At 41.1% G+C, this 23,066-nt stretch overlaps 1 protein-coding gene across 2 annotated transcripts in view; it reads left to right on the plus strand.

Annotated features, from left to right (window-relative positions):
* Positions 1-23,066, plus strand: part of DOK5 (docking protein 5) — a 150,605-nt gene that overhangs the window by 124,496 nt on the left and 3,043 nt on the right. For both annotated transcript variants that reach the window (XM_083146526.1, XM_083146525.1), the window contains exons 6-7: positions 8,449-8,584; positions 16,861-16,981. In XM_083146526.1, the coding sequence (XP_083002652.1) occupies positions 8,449-8,584; positions 16,861-16,981 (257 nt within the window). The remainder of the gene's footprint in view (positions 1-8,448; positions 8,585-16,860; positions 16,982-23,066) is intronic.

Consider the following 23,066-nt stretch of genomic DNA (forward strand, 5'->3'; position numbering starts at 1 on the left):
AGAAAAATAGTATTTTTATATTTTCAAGGTGGCATCATTATGACATCATTAAAGTTTTAAGGCTTGTGTGCCTTTTCATCAGGATGCGCCTAAAGTGCAAATACAGTAGTGCTAGTGCATGAAAGTAAAATAGTGCTAGTAACTTTCATGCACTAGCACTATTTGCACTTTGGGTGCATCATTATGCCATAATGATGCCACTTGAACCACCTTGAAAAAATAAAAAAATATTTTTCTAAATCCGTGAGTGCCGCCTTCTTCCCGCTGGCCCTGCCGAAAGCCAGGGGATACAGTACACTATATATATATCTCCTATTCACATAAGACAGGTACAGTAATTCATATATATTAAGAAACATATACCTTATTATTTTCTAAAAAAAAGGTGTATATAAAAAGAGAGATAATTGATCACCTTTTGGTAGCATAAAAAACATTATAAAATTACATTATAAAACTACACATCATTAGCTAAATAATTACACTGGAGGCGAAGCTAGATGAGGGATACACAAGAGGAAGAGAATATATCATTAGACGGATGGTATTGAAATCAAATCATATTATTCAATGACTAGATATATATCAATTGAAAGATGTATATGCAATCAAAGGTTAATACTTGTTAGTCACGCAATATATATAAATAACCAAACGTTATTAGTCACGCAGTAGATAGCATTAAAGTGCACCAAACAATATATCATTATAACTGGGTAATTGGTATGTAAATTGAACGGCTGAATAGAGAAAACAGCATCATTAATGCGGCCACACTGGTAGTGGTCTCCACACTATAGGGTAAATGTGATGGAGCACAGCTCAACATCGCCGCATCACCCAGTGTGATGACAGCCCGCCAGTGATATTACCGCAAAAAGGAGTGATGTCATAATTCTCATTCAAACCGTCCGGCGCTAATGTCTGCAATGTGTATATCCCAAAAGTTTCCCTTTGGCTTAATTTGTTAAGGAGATCACCTCCTCTTCATTAAGAGTTACTTGTTCTAGGGGTTTTAGATAAACAGTTAACATCGGCATTGCAACATGATGCAAAGTGCCGAGACACATTATGCATAAGATTTTTATGTTTAATATTCCTAGTGTCAGGGCCGGTGCTAGGGTGTCCGGCGCCCTCCTGCACACTATAAATTTGCGCCCTCCCACACTTTACAAAGGGACAGCGCTTGCCAAAGGCGCACGCTGAATAAAAGTATGTATAAGGCCTGTAGTAGTAGTGGCTCTTATACACATAATTTGCCCAGAAGCAGCAATACCGTATCTAGACATTTTGGTCCCCCCCCCCTCCCACACACATACACACACACACACACTCACACACACACAATATCAGGGATAGTGCGCGCCGAAGGCGCGCGCAAAAAATTAACACCCTATTGTCCGTTAAACATTATGGCGCACATTGTAATGTCCATTACACATTTTACCACACACCAAAATGCCTATCATATTTTAAACACACTGTTATGCCTAGTACATATTATGCCACACGCCATACTGCCCATCACATATTATGCCATATGCCGTAATGCCTATTACATATTATGCCACATGCCGTAATGACCAATATATATATACTCTGCCATAATACCCATTGCATATTATGCCACACACCATAATACTCCTTACACATTATATTGCACACCATTATGCCTATTACACATTATGCCGCACACCCTAATCCCTATTACATATTATGCCCCATAAGTGCCGCTTACCTTCATTAAAATGGTGAAATACCAAACAGGAATCAGTGTAGATTTATTGTAAGATGTACAGATTGCTGCCGAGTGTGGCCGAGTGTGGCTATATGTGTTTTCCCCTTAAAGCCATTAGGGGCAATACAGAGGGCACAGAGCAAATGAGTGGCTAAATTGTGTGCATAAATAATATATATAATATTAAAAACAATTTAATATGCTTAAGGAATAATTTGGCACTCTGGTTCAATAAGTTATATATATATATATAATTAGCAGTTGATGTATTTTACCTGGTGGTCTAGGGTGAAAACGTTCAGCAGTTCTTTCCCTTCCATGCACCCCCTACCTCCTCTTCCCGCTCCCCCTCCCCAGAAGTTCTGGCATTGGTAGCAGCTCATACACTTACCCCATGCAATGATGGCCCATACTGTAGCTGCTGTTCCAGGCGTGTGCTGCACCTGTCACAGGCAGCGTCAGCGCAAAGCACAGCAACAGCGGAGCTTCCGACAATCCCTGTGAGGACCCGCGCTGGGGAATAATCAATCACATGCTATGCCGGCAGAGGAAGCATTGTTGCTGTGCTTTGAGCTGCCGCCGGCGCCGCTGTCTGTGTGACAGGCGCATCAAAAGCAGCACCCGGCAGTAGCAAAGTGGCAGTGCAGGGAGAGCGCGCCTCTTCAACATGGCGCCTCCCTGCACCGCAGGATCTGCTGAGTGGCCAGCGCCGGCCCTGCCTAGTGTACTCTAATATTGAAATCTTCAAAGGCCTTTTTGTCTTCCCAATGTATCTTTTTTTACATTGACATTCGAGCATATAGATAACATGGGTGGACAGACAAGTCATCCTACTTTTAATCTCCCAAGAACATTCACCAAGGGCATCACAAGTTTTATATCTATCTTTTCTAGCATGGCGACATATTTTATCTCAATTGCAAGGAAAAAAACTATGAATGGGTTTAAACATACTAACATGTTTTTCCATTTTAAGATTACTAGGTGCAAGTCTAGATCTTAAGGTATTTTTAAAAATAATCTGAGGCTTTGGAGGCAAGACATTAGCTCAGAAACTATTAGACCAGATCGCTTCCGATATTAGACATGATACCTCTTTACAATTCCAGTGACCTAAGTACTAACAGGAGGAATGATAACCTACACAAGTATAGCATTCCAAAAGATAGTAAGGGGGTTATGAGAACTTAATCACGATAGCACACCAATAAGTGGTAATTATCTCCGATCGACAGGATGTAGTAACAGTCAACATAACTCCCTGGACCTCTGCATCTCGAAACCGTCCAATAAGCAAGGAGATACCACAGAACCCGCATCTTTATAAAGGGCAATATAGAAACACAATGGATAAATAACACTTGTGGGAGAGACTATACGCCCCCCAAGCATCTGAGTCCATAGATGCTCACCCCTAATATAAGGGATGACACACAGACATATAATACTTACCATTCGGCATCAGATATCCCGGAGCTTGAGAGGCGCTACCAACGAACCGAGGGTTTTTCCAGACATCCAGTATGGTGATCATACCCACCTCTCTGTCGATTCAGTCTCCTAAAAACGAAATTAATGTGATGTGAAATTTGGGTAAATCCAAATACAAAAGAAATATCCTACGACTAAAATCCTCCACCTAGATAATGCAATACCTACTGCAAGACATTATACCTCCAGCTAGGAGTCCCAATATCCTACTGACACAAATGTGTCAGCAGTCATCATGGTACAATGAATGTACAAACCACCAGACCCCACAAAGCTTCCCGAGTATGAATCTACCGTATGCGGTAGTCATATACACAAGAAATAATGCCACACTTCTCAATCAATGAATCTGCCTGCTGTCTATCGCATAATAGGCGCAGACATCAGATATATACATGGGGAAATAATGTGTCGCCAGATAAAAATAAAAATAAGGATAAAAATAATTCTTGTATGCATCGACACAGTTGTGTCAACAGTTACCATGGGAGTGCAAATACACCTTTATGGTGACTGTGGCTATTTATCACGGGTCCTGAGTGTCAGCTGTCCACATGGAGATGAATGCACGAACCATCAGACCCTACAAAGCCTCCCGAGTATATGATTCTACCGTATGCGGCAGTCACCTAAGAAACGATCCCACACCTTCCCAACTTACAAGCCTGTCTGCCGTCTATTGCATAATAGGTGATCGCATGCATTGACACAAATCGTGTCAACAATCATCATAAAGGGGCAACACGCACCCTTGAGACCTTACATTAGCCAACAGCCCGTGCTTATGCCACCCCCCCGGACATATATGCCAGTACAAATGGCAAATACCTATATGAGATACAACGCCATACCAACCAACTCTGGCCACGATCACTATCTCCTATGTATAGGGAATGTATGCACACCAGCCACATAGGCGGGTGGTGGTATATTTACCCAATCCACACACAGATACACGAATTCCCTACGGCAAAGACATCCACACGGGGCAATCTAACTTGCACAATAGGTTAATAAGAAAGGCGGAGCACCAGGAGCAGCACTAACGTTCATTGTTACAACGTTAGAGTACCGTCTGTTTAAACTGGCCAGTGACACCAATGCAGGTTGCCCTGAAGAAGAACTGCGAAGCGTACGCCGGCCTCCATAGCCGTGCGGACGCTCCCTTAGCCTCCTGATTCCTGTCTGTTTTACTAGTCCTTTTAAGGACTCTAATGTCTAGCTTAAAATTGATTTATGTTTGTTAACAATGCTGGTGCAGTACCTGCGTTAGAACGCAGCTAGCTACCCTCGTGAGAACCGTACCAATAAGCCACAGGGTTCAACCCGTATGGTCGGTTACAGCAATTAAGAGGCTACAGCGGCACGTTCTTACCTACTGCCTGCCATCCTATACTACGTATATATATACCGATATATGTAAGGTGTTCTAGCGTGACACAAGTCGTCTTGATTAGCCGTGTAGAGAACTATCCACAGCTCCGATGCAGAGTGCACGTTGTGGAGTTCCATACGGCATCAATTGAAATCCATTTAATGCCCAAATATCGCTGATACTGGGGGCCCTATAGCAACTGCATTTACCTGATGTAAAGCTAATTAGCTGATTTACTTATGCGAAACGGAGCAGTACACACCAGGCAATTTCTGCCCGCTGCCCGATCCCAATCGCTACATAGTGTGTACCATCCTCAGTATCTATCCATATACATGGAAAGTTTGCATTAACCTGTGACCCACGCTGCACCTTTTACAGTGTTTATATGCACAAAATAAATATTGTGATACAAAACCACAACATCCTTATATGGCAACATTGTGACTTATCAGACGTAATCACAGACAGGAAAACATCCATGAATACAGCACGTCCCTCTAGTGTTAATAGGCGGTCCAGCCGACACGTAGGGAAGAGACGCCCTAACAAAACCTACGACAATAGGAATTTAAAGTGCTAAGGGACGCCGCATGAGCCCAAGTTTTTAACTTGCACTATTTGTTCACTTGTCCTTGTTATATGTTACATGTAGTCTGTCATATTTCGCAGCATTCCCTCTTTTTTACGTGATAAACTAATAAAAGTTACTTTTTAAGTCATTCTCATTTATTGTGGTGCACCACTATCGTGACAAACTGCTCTCTCCTTCTTCAAGTTATCTCAATAATTTGTCCCAGTGGTAGCACACCCCCAAGCATCATATAGATATTCCTGTATAGAGCTAACGGGGGGCCTCTCCCTCTTTCTCATTTTTTAAAACAATTGAGATTACTATCCTGTGCGATCTGTCCCACCAACAATTCCTGTTACCCAATATGGGATCTAATAACAACACATCCCAATACTTATACATGATGTAACGAATTTTGTGATTGTCAGTACTGTATTTAGTAATGAAAGGAATACCGTCATTAAACGTATTTCTGGTTTTATATTCTAACAGTTCCTTTCGATCAGCAGTACGGGCTCTATCTTTACATTTATTGATGAGGTCAGGTGGATAGTGCTTATCTATGAACCTCTGGCTATAGATGTCTGCTTGTTCTTCAAATTTAGACTGATTCTCACAATTTTGTCTGATCCTGACAAATAGTGAATAAGGTATATTGTTACGCCATTTGTCAAGATGGCAACTTCGATAATCGATGTAGCTTTTGCTGTCAACAGCTTTAATATGAGTGTAAGTCTCAATTTTCTGACCTTCTGTCCAGTTGCTAGTATCTAGGACCAGGTCTAGGAACTCATTTTTTTTTTGTTATTTATGTTACTGGTAAATGTAAGATTATATGTATTTATGTTCAATTCAGTCATACATTTTTCGAACAAGCAGACATCACCATGCCAAATGATAAGGATATCGTCTATATATCTCTTAAAACATTTGCTATTATCCTTATAAACAGAATTGATCTCAACATTATTCTCTTCCCATTGTCCGAGATATAGGTTTGCTAGACTCGGTGCATAAGGGGGTACCCATTGCAAGCCCACGTTGTTGCAAATAGTACTCCCCTTGGAAAGTGAAAAAGATTTTTTAGAACCACATTGATACATCGCAAAAGGAATTCACAAAATTCTTTATCTAAAGCACTATTATTTTCTAAAAAGTGTCTAACTGCACTTAAACCTCCACTATGCCGTATGCACGTGTATAAAGCTCTACGTCAATAGTACACCAATACTACTCGCCATGCCAATCAAAATCACTGAGAAACTGTAGAATATATGTGGAATCTTTCACATAGGAATCTAATGAAATAATAAATTTGCCAATTTGTTTGTCTACATACTGTATTCAGATAAAACCGCAGTGGCAGACCCAGTTCCCAATATAATGGGGCACCCTGGTGGTTTGACCAGCCTTTTATGGATTTTGGGCAGGTAATAAAATATAGCCACTGTAGTAAACTTGTTATTAATATATTTATAGACACAAATCAAATCAAATTTTATTTGTCACATCCAAAAATCATACATAGTAAAATATGTAGTGAAAAGCTTATCATACAACTGTCCTACATTACGATAATTGGATTGGCTGAGGAAGAGTGTAGAGAGAATGTGTTGGGTAGGTCTAGAAAGAAACAAAGTCCCAGTATTAGGAGGTCTGGTTGAGGGCTCTAATGGCCTGCGGGAAGAAGCTCCTTCTCATTTGCTCTGTGTTTGCCTTCAATGAGCGGTAGCATTTCCCTGACTGCAACAGAGAGAATAGTCCATTGCTGGGATGGCTGAGGTCCTTCATTATCTTCCTGGCTTTGGTCCAGCATCACTTGCTGTACATAGTGTCCAGGTCTGGAAGCACTATACGGATGGTACGCTCTGCCGATTACACAACCCTCTTGAGAGCTTGTCTGTCCTTTTTGGTGCTGTTGCCAAACCAGGCCGTGATATTTCCTGTCAGGATACTCTCAATGGTGCAGGAATACAAAATTCTTTAGTACTCTTGAGGATAGTCTAAAGTCGTCTTAGGTGATAAAGATGCTGCCGGGCCTTCTTCGCCAGGGAATTAACATGGCATGTGATTTGGATAAACCTAACTCAGCTAATTTTCTAACAATTTCCACTATTTCTTCAGTGGGGTCATTTGTCAATTTAAGATACGTTTCAGGATTATTAAGTATAAAATAAGCCTCCTCCAAATAATCAGATTTATTCAAAATAACTAATCCCCTCTTTATCTGTACTCTCAATAAGGATGTTTTTATTATCTTCCAAATTTGTTATAGCTGCTCTCTCAGATGCACCTAAAGTACCCTTGCGAAGTTTAGAAGTACAGTATCACACATCTCGTCAAAATCTTTTTTTAATCAGACTAAAGAAAGTATCAATATTACTCCCTCTAGATTCTACAGGGTAAAAAGTTGATTTTACTTTTAATCTCTTAGCTGATTCAGACATATTATTTTCTTGCGTTATCTCAACTTTTTTATTTTTAAAGGAAATATCTTTTTAGCATTAGTGTTCTTAAATGTATAAGAACACTAATGCTAAAAATAAATCCATTTTTTGCTATCTACAAATAAATCAAAGCCTTTGGATTTATTATCCGGTGCAAATGAAAGCCCTTTTGACAACAATTTGATCTCATCCTGTTTTAAAGTATAGTCTGATAAATTAAAAATGCCATACTCTACTGGGGGTTTGGTCTTTTTAGCGTGTGTCCTGTTTTCTTTTTGTCTGAAAATTTGCACTGTTTTTCTGAGTAAATGTCCTGTCTCTCCATAATGGTGTTTCTAAAAAAATAACTAGATTGCGTGTTATCTTAAATTTCTTAATTTAAAAAAAAAAATTCGTACTTATTAAACACTGGAACTTCAAACCTATTCTGTGTATTTGAATATTTTCTATTGTTAACATATTTTCTTATAGGAACTCTTTTCCATTTGTTATTGGGATTAGAGTGTTTAAACCCATCATCTCTAGTCCTCATATTTTGTGGCCAACTCCGCGCATTTCCTTTGCTATAATCATAAAGGTCTCGTTTGACACACCTTACACCACTTTGCCATAATGCAACATAACACAATTCAAGGATGGTACTGTAGCTTTATAATTTGCAGTATTTATCTCTCAGAGCATAGTCATACTCTTATCTGTCTGTTTGTTTGCACAGGACCGGGATGTAACTAGTTTGATTGCAGTAGACAAGCTTGGATATACTACAGGGAAGACTAATGTATTTGTCTTCGTTCACATGTGTTTTCTGTTTGTCTGTTGGCAGGATGTGTGACACAGGGGAAGGACTGTTTATCTTCCAAACCAGAGAAGGCGAAGCCATTTATCATAAGGTTCATTCAGCAGCTCTGGCAATAGCAGAGCAACACGAACGGTTACTACAGAGTGTCAAGAATTCAATGGTATGTGTGTTCCCTGATAATTCCTATGCTCCAACATGTGTACTTTATAAGGTGAAATGTTGCATTTATGTTAATTAACGTTATGGCTCATTTATAAAGAATATAGATTGTAAGCTCCACTGGGGCAGGTACTGATGTGAATGTTACATTTTTTGGGGGAAAAAGAATGAGAGATGGGCCAATTTACATCAAATCATCATCACCATTTCCCAGCACTTTACCAAGTATAGTAGCTCTTACTAACTGCTTTGGGTCTCATCTCCATTTGTATATAAGTCATTTTACTGGATTCCTGTAATATGTAGCAGTACACACGCACACTTCTAGGTACCATGTTCACAATCTCTTTTCACAATCTCTCCATATATGGAACTAGACACACCCTTTGGGTGGAGCATGACACGCCTCCTTAATGGGGTGGGGGGCTGTGCAAAATTCTACTACCAAGTATAATCTCTCTGAAACTAGTTTTCAAAAGTAGGCAAGTATGAAATATTGTGGACCAGCAATCTGTATAAATGCTCCCGGTTTTCTGGCCAGTGCATCCCAGTATGTTAATCAATCATCACTTAACTTTGTGTAATGACTGGAAGATCTGCACAGTTAGTAGTGTGACTGCACTCGTCTCATATGCAGCTTAATGGGCCTGATTCAGCTTTGTTAGCATTTAAAAAAAAAACATTTATAGGGGCAAAACCATGTTCCACTGCAGTTGGGGCAGATGTAACATGTTCAGAGATTCAGTTTGGATTGGGGGTGTTCAAACTGAAACCTAAATTGCAAAAAATAAAGCTATTCAAAATCAGTGGGCTACATACAAAAGCAGCCAATATTTACCCTGCACAGAAACAATATAAATATATTTTCTCCCCTTGCATAGCGAAATGGTTTGATACCGACACAAAATTACTTGCTGTTTTGCTTTCTTGATTCGGGCAATATTTCCTCTTTATAAATAATTACTTTTTCATTTTTTCTTATAAAAAACTGTTTAGCTTAGACTCATTTATGTCTTATATTAAACAAAAGATTGAGGTGGCATCAGACACTCTTGTGTGTTACAGTGGTAGAAGTTCCACCTACTGTAGGAATGCACTTTTCTATTAATTTGCAACTTCCAAAATTCTAAAACCAATAGAAACATGTCTTTGGTTTGTGACTGCAAACCAAGACGAACCAATGTTTCACCAAGATTCGCTACTTTGTATGTAGCAATGTCCCCAATCCACTCCTTCATCCCGTTAGAAGTGAAAACTTGTGCAACCCAGCGGATGCAACCATTTCAGTCCACACATAAATAATTCTTTCATTATTAGGTTTTTATTATAAATTGTCAATACACAATATTCAGTATTAAACTACACTTGTACATTGAGGGAATCTCAATTCAAACTTTATTCCATGGCATTAAACAGAAGTAACATATGACTCAACTACCCAAGATATGTTGATACAGTACATAGGGTACCAAAATACCAGTTGTAGCTGTTAGTGGAGCTACAGTACATGATTATGATTTGTATTAGTTCCTATCTCCAGGCAGTTGGTGATGTGCTGCTTAGTATGTAATCATGGCTGCCATCAGGAATTTCGGGGCGTGGATCTTATTTCCAGTCCAGGACCCAGGCCCCCCTCCCTCGTCACTTGACTTACCATAACATGGCTCATGCTCCCACATCTCCTCTTCCGCCCGGAGGTTCCGGAGCGCAGGCTTCTTCAACTTCTTTAGGATGCCGGTGGCCAATTAAAATGCAGCACCGGCTGGTGAGCCAATCAGAGCTCGCGCACCTACAGCTATGATTGGCTGCGTCCTGGGTTGAATAATCCTGCGCTCTGGGACCTGCTTTGTTCAGCGCACTGAGCGCAGAGGAGGCAGTCGGGGGTTGCGGTGGGCAAAATGAGCTGCCCGGGACAGCTTTACCCACAGCACGCCCCTATTGGTGGCCCTGTATGTAATATTCAGGCAACAGTAGCACATATTCTGATATAATCAGTGCCGCCAAAACTTGTATTCAAGTTGTCATCAGCATTGACTGAACGACTTTGGCTTTCCAACCAGTGCTTTCAAAACAAGACGTGTCTGAAGCAATGCCAAATTTACTTCTGTGCACATTGCTCGCATCAGGCCCTTTCTCTCACAGAGTGCAACTAAGCTGATCATCCACTCATTAGTCATCTCACGGCTTGACTACTGTAATGCTCTTCTCACTGGCCTCGCTCAATCCCAACTAGCTCCTCTCCAATCTGTCCTCAATGCTGCAGCCAGGCTTATCTTCCTCTCCCGCCGCTCTAACTCTGCTACTCCCCTTCAACAAAATCTGCACTGGCTTCCATTCCCCTACAGAATCCTCTTCAAACACCTCACACTCACATACAGGGCCATCTCTAATTCCATTGCTCCATATATCTCTAACCTCATCTCCATTCATACACCCTCCCGCCCTCTTCGGTCAGCTGACGACTGTCGTCTCTCCTCCACCCTGATCACTGCTTCCCATGCTAGAGTACAGGACTTTGCCCGTGCTGCACCCCTTCAGTGGAACGCACTCCCTCGCTCCATTAGACTCTCCCCGACCTTGCAAAGCTTCAAACGGGCACTGAAAACTCACCTATTCATCAAAGCGTACCCTTCCACTGCATAAACCAGCTGGTTCTCCGACCCCTTGCCTGTTTCCTGTTTACATCCTGCTATCTAACCACCACCCCCTCGCTTGCACCTCTTGTAATCTGTCTGTCTCCCCTTCCTACTAGATTGTAAGCTCCTCCGAGTAGGGCCCTCTTCCCTCCTGTTGTCAAAGCCCACTTCTCTTCACATTTCACTCACAGCTCTCCTTTACTCCAACACTCAGTGACCATCTTCATACTCATCTCCATCATTGGCCTCAAGCCTCTAGTTGTATGTTGATTGGGTCCTCACTACTTACATTTAAGCTGTAATGTGTATTGAACTGTGGCGCTCTTTACTTGTACTGTATTTTTGTTATTTATTCAATGTTATGCCAAGTTTTTGTCTCCCTGTATTGTTCCTTTGTACGGCGCTGCGAAACACTTGTGGCGCCTTATAAATAAAATTATAATAATAATAATAATAAGGGGGTGGAGTACTATAGATTTCATGATCCCAACATATAAAATTCAGCAGATAAGATTTAATAAATTCTTAAGCAGGGTGTACACTATCCAGTTGTATGGCTGAGTTGTATGGTTGATTGGTCCGATAATTGGATAGTGTGTATGCAGGTGTGTTAGAGCGTTTGAAGGCGATATATGGCTTAAAAAGTTCAGCAGATGGTCAGATTAGGAGCACAATATAACATGTTTCTTGTCCTACTGTAGAGATTAAAAGTAAGTGCACACTGGGCAAGACATGCTCAGTGTATATGGATGCACACTGATCTGATAATCGCTCTGTTGGGTCAGAGCATTTATCAGACTGGACAGAACCCTTTGGGTAGTATTTTCCCAGCTTTAGTCTGAAGCTGAAATGATGTTACCTACAGTACATCCTAAAATCACACATCCAATACTCGCAACAAATATATATATATATATATATATATATATATATATATATATATATATATATATATATATTACAGCATGCCACTATACTTTGCTACTGACTGTGCCCAATAGCTCTTATTAGAAGTACTTAGAATGGGCGTTCCTTTCGCTCACATTATGAGATCCAAGCTCTCAAGAGATTATCCATATATTGTTAAGTGAATAGCATAGGCTTCACTTTGCATCCAGTTTCTTAACCCTTTGATTGCCAACATTTCTGTGTGAGATGTGCAAAATATCCGCTAAAACTGCTAGCGTTGCTCACATTTGTTATATAAATACAAATAAAAATGTTGTGTAAAAAAAGATTATTTTTCCTACAGTATCTGGGGTAAACATTACAGATCGTTATGATAAATAAAAATATTTGCTTGCCAATTTTCACACCTGTTTTGACAAATTCCCTTGGCACTCAAAGGGTTAACCCCTTTGAGTGATGGGTTTTGCTGGGGCAGGACAAACCTAGCAGGGCAGGTTTGTCCTGCCCCAGCAAAACCCACCACAGAGCTGTGGGCCACCCCCCTCATCTCTCCCCCCTCCTGCCGCTCCACCTCCCCCTCATCTCTACTTTGGAGCCATTTGCCGGAGCTCCTGTGACCTGCCCCTGCCCCAGCCACCGATCATAATAGGTGGCAGGCTCGGGGATGTTTGGGGCGGCTCGGGAGGACTCGGGCGCCCGAAATACCGAGTCCCCCCGAGCCGTGCCGAACATCCCCGAGCCTGCCACCTGCTTGTTGCTAGAAATAATGGCGGCGGAGGCAGGGGAGTTTGCTCTGGCGTACAATCGCCGGAGGTGAGAGGTGAGGGGGATTGGTGGGAGGGGAGAGCAGAGCAGCCACTGGGGGGGGGGGGGGGGGGAGTGCTCGGACAGGTGATGCACCAGTGGTGCACACCTGTACACCACTGGTGCACACCTTAATTTTAGTGGTATACCCGGATGTTTTCCTGGACAGCCCTCTGCGGCAACGCAGCTGAATCTGGCAAATTTCCAGGCATACCACTCAAGTGATGAAATGATATGATAAAACGCTAGACACAACTGAAGTTTTCTAGCAAGCTCACCTTCATGGGCAAACCTTAGGGAGAAACCAAGTGGAGAGTGCTAAAATACCAACCAATCAGCTCATACATCATCTATGAAAGCAGATTTGCTGTTATCTCTCTCCACTATCTTTCCAATGTTTGATATATCTCCCCCCTTTGTTTGGGGAAAGCTTTCATGTGAAAATAAATAAAATGAGAAATAACTCAATGTACTAGAGACTAAAGTAATTACATTTGCAGTGCACTTAATACAATCCTTAATTGTCTAACTAAACCCATTCTGTTTTATAATGTGGAAATAATCCACTTTTCTTGCCATCAATATTTTCCACTCTTTGACAATTCTGTATCTTGGTGATGTGTTCTGTTAATTAAGATTCAATTTTTTTCATTAAGGCTAATTACAGCCCATTGGAACATTGTGTTTATATGCCAACGTACATATCTGAAGTAATGGAAATACTTTTGGCATTCTAAACCTGTGTTGTATGGTATCAGACGATTGTATAGTTTATAATGTTTTATATATATATATATATATATATATATATATATATATATATATATACAGTATATGTCTCATTCTGGCATAATTTAGACCTCAACAAGCAGATGTACAGTAACTTAAAGGGAAGGTGCCCATACAGGGTACAATTGCCGTGTGCAATGAGATGTGTGTTCCCACGCACATACCATCGAACAGCTCAATCTAGATCGAATCGCATTGCATGCAAATTGAGAATTGTACAGTGTATGGGCACCTTAACTGTCTTGCGGTAATTTCATGTGAATTTACTGGAGCACCAGCAATGAGCAATATTCATTCAATTGCATGTGAAAGCTTACAAGCTTACCCAGCAGTCATCAAATTAGTTACTGTACTTCAACTTGAAAGATACAGTGTATGGGTTTTTTTTTTTTAGTCGTAGGTTAACTAGTATTATACTCCTAATACTGTATACTCTTATTTGACATCTTCACATGATTTTTGATTTACAGTGTGGTCTTGCAACATTGTAAAATGCAGTAAATAGTGACAATGAACCGATGGTGGTAGATCCATTATAAGTTATAACGCTTTCATATCCTCCTCCAACTGTGGGCTTTTGAAATGCAAACCATTGCAGAACTACAGGTCTAGGTTGAAATGTTCAGTTGAAATAGTGACTGTAAGGGGATATTTACTAAAATAAGTTCTATTTCACATGGGATGTTGCTATGGGAAACCAATCAGAATTTAATTATTATTAATTTAGCACCTTCTAGAGGATAATAGTATCTGATTGGTTGCCAATAGCAACATGCCATGTGAAACAGTACTTATCTATTCACTTATCACCCATCTTAGTAAATTTCTCCTTTGATCTCTAGCACCTCCTAAGGTGATGTTACAAAATGGCTTTGTATTGTGGGACAGCAAACGTGTACATACATTTTAAATGATTTGTCAAAATTAGTTTTTGGAGAATAAGACAAAGCTTACATTTTTCCTTTTATAATAGTATTATTTTCTTTATTGATAATTATTGTTTTTCCTTAACTTTTTGAAGACATTGCGTGGTTGTCCAATTAAAATTAAAAACTTAAAGTGCCCATACACTTTTCCAATTTGGGTTGATTTTGTCCAATCCAGACGGATCAAGCCAAGAAATCGGCCCAAATTGGATGTGTTTAACATCCCCTCTGACCCAATGCGCGGTCCCATGTGCATCGGGTTGGGCGGGGTGGGGTGGTCAGATGTGTTGCACATTACATCATACAAAAATCGCAAAACAAATACACCCCTCCTGAGCCAAACCAGCCCCCAAAAATATGGGGGACAAAAAGCATAGGGGTCCACCGTAATTCTTAAAACCAGACCTGTGCTCTTGGACAAGTCCTGGTTACAGAAATATGGGGGACAAAAAAACTGGGTGTCCCCTGTATTTTGGAACAACAGCCAGTGTCATGCTGGAGCCAGGGGACACTATTTATACAAGGACCCCCAGCCTAACCATGAGCACTATGGCTGATCAGCCCTGGACGGGGTCCTTGGGGGAGTCAGAACCCCCCATTGTCCCCAGCATCCCAGGGCGGTGGACGCTGGGCTGATGTGTGTAAAAAATAAATATAAACACATTGCTTTATACAGACCCATGGGGTCAGGTACTTCACCTGCAAAAAGAATGTGTATATAAATGTATACATTTCTGGGTGTGAGTCTCATTATTAAACACCCCTTTTACACTTTATATTCATGATTCAATGAGTCTGGGGCTCATGTGTAAAAAATTGCACCTATCTGTTACCAAAATTTGTAGAAATTGAATGCGAATTCCATTTCTACCCCTGAAACCACATTTAAATATATTTGCGGTTTTGGGTAAAAAATAAAATTTTCAAACATGCGACTTATGACAGAAAAAAGTGAAACTGTAGAATTAGCGCTAATGGTGTTGACACCATTAGCGCTAATTCTACAGTTTCACTTTTTTCTGTCATATGTCCTATGTTAGGTAATTATTGAATGTCACCTTAACTGTTGATAATCTGCTTTTGTGTATGCGCACCCGATCACAAAAAACAATTTGTTTTACATTATCTCTCAAACGTGCGACTTAGTTCGATTTGGAACCTTACCAAAAATAATATCCTACTACATGTCACCCTTGATGTTTTTGCACAACCTATCCCAAAGCTGATACACAAAGTATAATGTACATTCTGTCTCCATACCTGCGGTTGTGGTAAACAGAGAGTGGTCAATTTATTGGTAAATGTCCCAGTGTGTTCATATAATGCAGAGTTCATACCATGCTCTCCATGGTGCTGAAATGGACAGCGCCTAATCTACCTAAGAAAAGTTACTGAAATCTCTTGATTGTGCAATGACTGAACTGGTATAATTGTAAAAGACAGCTGTTTTTCTCTGTATAAGAAATGAGTTGTATTTACACACACATAAGGGGTTATTCTCATTTCCTCGGTGCCCCGTGCGTTTACACGGAGGACCGACAGACACATTTCTGCGCATGCGCAGATGCAGGGTGCGAACAGACACAGCAAACTACATTTTTGTTGTCCCGCTCGCACCTAGCATTTAGTCCACACTCATATAGTCCACAAGCAACACTGCAAATTTTGCAGCATTGCGTGTGGACCAGAACAAGGTCCATAATGTAGAACAATACTGAATAAGAAACAGAAGGAATTTAAGAATGTTTTGCCATGCAGGAACTTGTGTGTTTAACAATTACACGATTAGTCTTTTTTTATATTTTCCTAATGACCATTTGTAATGGCAATGTGTGCTGGTATACATGTAACAAATACGGTTCTGTTTTGTTGTAAATTATATTGATAATGATTGTTATTTTTATCATCATTATTATTATTAATTTTAAGATCAGGTTTACTAGTCAGAACACATAAAATTTACTAAAACTTCTAAAAATGAAAAGAGGTAATGTTACCCAATCAGATTCTGTGTATCACTTTCTAGGATGTTGTAGAGAATGTTGTACAGTAATTCAGGATATTATTTCCTTGTGTAACTGAGAACAGGGTTGCCTGATACAAGATACTGTATGTGCCATGCTTTTATGATGGCAAAGAAAGGAAGCAGATATCCACATTTTACCACTTACCCATTGTTCATGGTAATTATATATTTTTTATGTATGTTACAGCTTCAAATGAGGATGAGTGAAAGGACAGTATCTCTTAATACCATGGTTCCACTGCCACGCAGTGCATATTGGCAGCATATTACAAGACAGCACAGTACAGGTCAGCTATACAGCCTGCAAGGTAAGAGGACTGTTTAGTGTTAATGTGTGTATTGCCTCACATTGGCCCCTCAAATGCCGCAGTATGTCAATCGTACTGTGGCTAGCGCTGGCCATGCACTAAACCAACTTTCATCCAACCATCCAACTAGTTGATTGGACGGAATACAAATCTGGTACTGGATGGGAGCAAATGTCATTTGTAATTCAGTAATTTGCTCCCAAAATCTGGACCAAGCAGGCCAGTGCACACCATAGAGAGGGGCAGACATTACCCCCATGAACTGACAAAGCTCTTAGTCATGGCCGGTTTTGCTTTAGGCCTTGCATGATAGGATCTGGGGGTGCTACTAAGTCTTCAGTGATATCCTTGTTGTACTTAATGAAGGTGGCGCTATGGATCTTCTAAGATGCCACGTAAGCGCTTTCACTTCAGGGGCTAGAAATTCGCTATTTGTGGCAGTGTGATGTTAAGGGGGAAGGGGTCAGTAGGTTGCAGTTTTGCCTAGAGTGTTCTTAGTACAGGCAGCATGAACACATGACTAGCTGTGCGAAGAGAACGAGAGTCTATGAGCAAGCACAGCGTATATATCATCTAGCTGGATGAACACTATGAAGTTGGAGGGTGAAAAAGTCCTTGTGATCCCTCTATGGGGAGCCGGCAGCCCCCCAGAAAGGCAGGTGCTTGTGGCAAGGCCATGAACACAGTAGCTGCGGAGGCAGCAGGCAGTGGGAGCAAAGGTGGGCTGTAGTGCAGGAGCTATGCTCTGTTCCAGCCTATCCCTAGAGATGTCTCATGTCTTAGAGATGTCACTGGTTTCTTTCTTATACTGTATATATTGTTTCTTGCCATAAAATAGTTCCTTCCAATGGCATTTTTAAACATGCTTGTTATTTAAGTCTTAAAACTCGTCAATGTGATCAGTGCCCTGTACTAAGATGGGAGTAAAACGCTTTCCCTTTAACACAGTTGTGCAGCGCAAGATAAAAAAGAAAAAAAGGAGCTTTAGTCATAGTGATTTATGATGACTTATGATTAATGCTATTTACCAAGTAGCAGATCACATATTATTAGCATACATATAACATACTAGGAAAATGACTGTACAATAAATGTATGCTACATAAGAACCATTTGGTAATTATAAGAAATGACAGCACCGTCAATCTCACTGCATACAATTAATTCAACCTCTCATCGTGAATAATTTTTATGCTCATTAAAACTGAAAAAGAAAAAAAAAAAGAAACGTACTGGGTTCTTATGACTGCAGCAGTGGCCAGTGATTCTCATTACTAATGCATCCTCTGACGGAACTGAATTATTTCTTGACAATGTGCAGTTCCTGATGTTACCTGAGTCCTGCTGCAGTTCAGCTTGTATTATTGGAGTTGCTGACCTACATTCAGCAATTAAACCCACTGATGCTTTTGACCAGTGGGATGCCATTAGTACTCTGCCTATGTTAATATAAAGAGTGACTCACCATAATAAGTATTAACTAGGCAGTCAGATACAGTAGATTCAATTCTCCTATGGCGCCAATATTATCACTTATAGTATGCAGATAAAAATAGAGCAACTTTGTCAGGTAAAGGAACACGTACATATGGATCCTTCTTCAGCTAGCCTTCTATGCATTGCCATGGTGAGCCATGGTGAGCCAAGGCCTATTGTTCTCAGCTGCAATACAATACATAGAAAAATACAGTAGGTGATAAGAATGGGATTAAGTCCGACAGCTCTGGTCCACTTAATCGTATTAAAGGGCTAAATGAGGATAGCTGTATCTGTATCATATACCTCCCAAAATAAAGACTCCAAGAATCCAGACTCCTACATGGCATAGCCACATCAGAGCCCAGAAATGGAACGTGGCCTTGGCAAAAGAGGTGTGGCTTTGTGTGATTGCCGCTATCATTAGCCATGCCCCAATTTTTATCATTATGGGGAAATGCCCAGCAATCTGTAAGCGCATGAATAGAAGCCTTGTGTCCCACAAAAAATTACTGTTCCACAAAGATTGGCACAGTTGGGAGGTATGCATATTCATATGCAAATCTAGAATTATGGTAATGGGTTGTCCCAGATCTAGACATAATAGCAGGGGGTCCTTTGCGCAGCGTAGCCGCGCAGCAAAAGGGGGCGTGGCCTCATGGGAAGGAGGCATGGCATCACAAAAAGGGGTGTGGTATTACACTTTTTAGACCATACACAGTAATGCCCATTACACATTTTAGCAAACTCCGTAATACCCATTACACATAAAGCCACACGCCATAATGCCAATTACACATAAGGCCACACACCATAATGCCCATTACACATTGTGTCACACATCATGATGCCCATTACATACTATATAACAAACCGTAATGCCCATTACATATTTGCCACATAAGTGCTGCTTACCTACGTGCTCATTGCTAGGGGGTTCTTGCTTGATGGCACCATAGTACCCATTACACATGATGCCGCGCACCATAGTACCCATTACACATGATGCTGCACACATAATGTCCCTTACACATGATGTTGCACACATAATGCCCCTTACACATGATGCTGCACACATAATGCCCCTTACACATGATGCTGTACACCGTAATGCCCCTTACACATTAAGCCACACATTATGCGTAATGCCCCCACATACCGCCACTTGTAGCATCCCTTAAGCAATGCCCCCAAAAGTGGCACTTACTGTAAATTTTTATATGAGCCTTCGCTGCTGCTGCAGTGAGAGATGGAGAGCGGTGCAGCTGCTTCTATGGGGAGAGGAGCAGAGCGCAGCGCAGAGCACGCTCCCACTCCCCTTCTGGTGTCCCCTCTAGCCGAGTGGACATTTCAAATATTGTGCGCGCTGTTGTTGTGCGTGACGTCGGGGGAGCACGCCGAGCACCGGCACCACATGATTAAAGGGGAGGCAGGCAGAGGTGAAAACGGGGAAAAGAATTGGAGCGGAAGCTGCAGGGGTGACTGTCATTGACAGCTGGACAGAGAGCAGAGGGCTTCCCGGCTGTTTTCAGAGCACTGCAGGTCACGGCTGTTTGAAGTATTACCCCTTTCACAACAGAAAATGCAGGGATTTACCCGGGAATATGGTCCCAGGATCATGCAGGGACATTCCCAGGCTGACCCCTTATACACCAGCCTAGTCCCTGCATTTTCTGGTGTGAGGGGGAGAGACAACCACTCCCTTCTCCCTGGCCCCCCTTTAACCAACCAGCTATATCTTCGGAACCAACTGACCCATTTACATGAGACCAGTATCATATTGAAGAACTTTTGAGTTGGCTTCGAATGATTTTGGTCCCGTGAAACTGGGCTGTTTGGTTCCAGAGAAATCTGCCCTCAAAGAACAAAAACAGTCATAAAATTACATTTAAGAAATTAAAAAAAAAATGGTTTAACCTCAATATCCCTGGAACCAATTAACCCATATGGATCCAGCCTGGTATCAGATTGAAGGCCCAGCGATTTGGGTTCGACTGAGATCAACCTCGAGCTTCAGTGATGCCGAAGGGGGAACTGGCAGCCGTTGAACTGGGTGGGGGTCGGAATTAGCGGGTCCCATGTTATCCTATAGGGAAAACGTTCCAGCTTTGCCTGGCAGTATCTCCGGTTCCCAGGGGGCTAGAGACACGGGGCTGGGCTTGTTAAAAAAACCATACCTCAGCTACAAAATGGGCCAATGGGTGGTCTGGTGCACCCCCGGACCACCCCCTAGATTCGCCTATGTGCATATTCCCCTATAAGAGTAGCTTTATTCCACAATGGCAAACTGCACAATTTGTGGCTGCCCCTTGCGCAGGTAAGCCAACATTTAAATCGTACACGGAGAAGACTATGGGCATTATTCTGACGTAGGTGTAAAGTGAAAAAAAGCAAGTAACTGTGCAGCTGGACATAGGGGCGCCGGAATGTTTTCATTCGGTGGTGAGTGTTGCCAAAGTTACACATATTTGGAGGCGGAGGAGGAAGTGGAGCTGCCAAAAAGGTATAACCAAGGTGGTTTTACCTTTTAAATGATTGCAGAATAATTGTTCTGCATTTGCCCCCCCCCCCCCCCCCCCGTAGGCAAATGCAGAACAATTCACAATTCACACTGCAGCCACTTACGCAACACTTGTATAGTCCCACTCTTTCTGAGAAATTGGTGTATAACGTGAAACGTGTTCATAAAACACTCACATTCTATCATTAATATGTACAGGGAATTATTAATAACCCCTCTACTAATGAAAAAATGAATCAGTTTACATATTAAGAAGCCTGCAGTAGGCCCACATGGAAATAAGGTATTATAATTAAATTAACCATAAAATAAAAGAATGAAAAATTATATTGGTCACGAATACATTGCTAAATTATTTGCATCAATCTCAATTATTTGGCGTAAGTTGTGGGCATGTTATTGATTCCCCGCAGATTGGGTCTAATTTACTTGGTTACGTTATTTGAATTTATAATTACCTCCTGGGAAGAAAATAGATTTGGCTAGCAATTATCCAACATTATTCACTTGTCTCTTTAAACTTTACTGTTTACGCCAAATGTTTCTTTAATTCCTATTTTTTTTATTTTGGTTTCTTTCTACAAACGAAAGAGGCTATTTAGAAGAAGGTACAAACTTCAAGTAATACAATGCCGAGACTTCTGCTTATACCTAACTCCAATGAGGGAACAAGTAAAATGTTGTATCCTAATGCAGAATGAGACCAATTTATGACAAAGCTGCCTACCCTCCTGCATTCTGCAGGAGACTCCCTGAAATAGCAGCAATCTCCCGATCTCCCTCATTAGTCTAGCAATCTCCCTCATTTCACCTAGCCCACATTACACTGTTACATTTTTTTGGGGGAAAGGAATGAGAGACAGATACATTTACATAGAATCATCAGCACCATTTCCCAGCACTTTACCAAGTATAGTAGCTCTTACGAACTGCTTTGGGGAAATTTACAGTTGGATATCAGTCATTTTACTAGATTTCTCTCAGATGTAGCATTAAAAATCCACGCTTCTAGGTGCCACATTCACAATCTCTCCATATATGGAACTAGACACACCCTTTAGGTGGAGCATAAAATTCTGCTACCAACTATCATCTCCCTGAAACTAGTTTTCAAAAGTAGGCAAGTATGATTTATGAAACAACAGAAACAATCAGGCGCAAATAATTAGAAAATTGCTCCACCTTTTTATCTATATATACACATAAAGGTATTTAGAGGATCAAATATTATGGCTGCTCCCAAATGCAATTCTGGAGATTGCCTATAGTAGCAAGAGGAGAGAGGGTTTTTTTCACAATAATTAGATGAATAAGATAAATCTATATTCGTATATATATAAATGAAGGTGAAAAAATAGAGAGCGCCACACACCTGAGGAATTTTTGATCAATAGAAAATATTTTACTAAATATAAAAATCAATTACATATAAAAACAATAACAACAATATAATAAATTATGCTCCTTATAAAAATGGGGAAATGATCAAGATTAGTCTTCAGTAGGTCAGACTCAGCTCCAAACAAATGCCTGATTTATTGAAGAGACATAGCTCTATGCGGTGATATCACATCAAATAAATTCTTTTGAATAAGTGTCAGTTCATTTGTGGTGAAATGACAAAGAATAGCGTGTCACTTAGATGTCCAATGACAAGGGGTTTTCCCAATTTTTAGGATGATGAGGGACCCCCAAAAGAATTCGTGCTCATACTACCTCTGTAGTTTTAGTAGAAATAGCCTCTTATAAACCTGCGGTTGCCGGGAGATGGTGGTTCTTCCGTGCGGCTCAAACTACAACCCGCTTGGACGGTCAGCCGTGAACGGCGGGCCGCCGATGGATTGAGCAGGGAGTGAGCCCGCACTGACCTTATGGATGTTTCCAGGTGCTCCGTTTAAGGCTTCCAAGTTTGGCAGGTGCGAGGTCCACTTATGCTGGATCGCGATGATAGAAATTCAGAGCGGCTGCTCGTGGTGACAGGCAGTCTGGGCAGAGAGCTGGCAAGGTAGTCAGTGCCTTGCAAATAATCCTTGACGCGTTTCTCCGCTGTAGAACAGTAGCGGTTTCATCAGAAGGGAAGTATGATTT

Source organism: Crinia signifera, chromosome 6 (assembly GCF_055691185.1).
Source record: "Crinia signifera chromosome 6, ASM5569118v1, whole genome shotgun sequence".
Taxonomy (NCBI): Eukaryota; Metazoa; Chordata; class Amphibia; order Anura; family Myobatrachidae; genus Crinia; species Crinia signifera.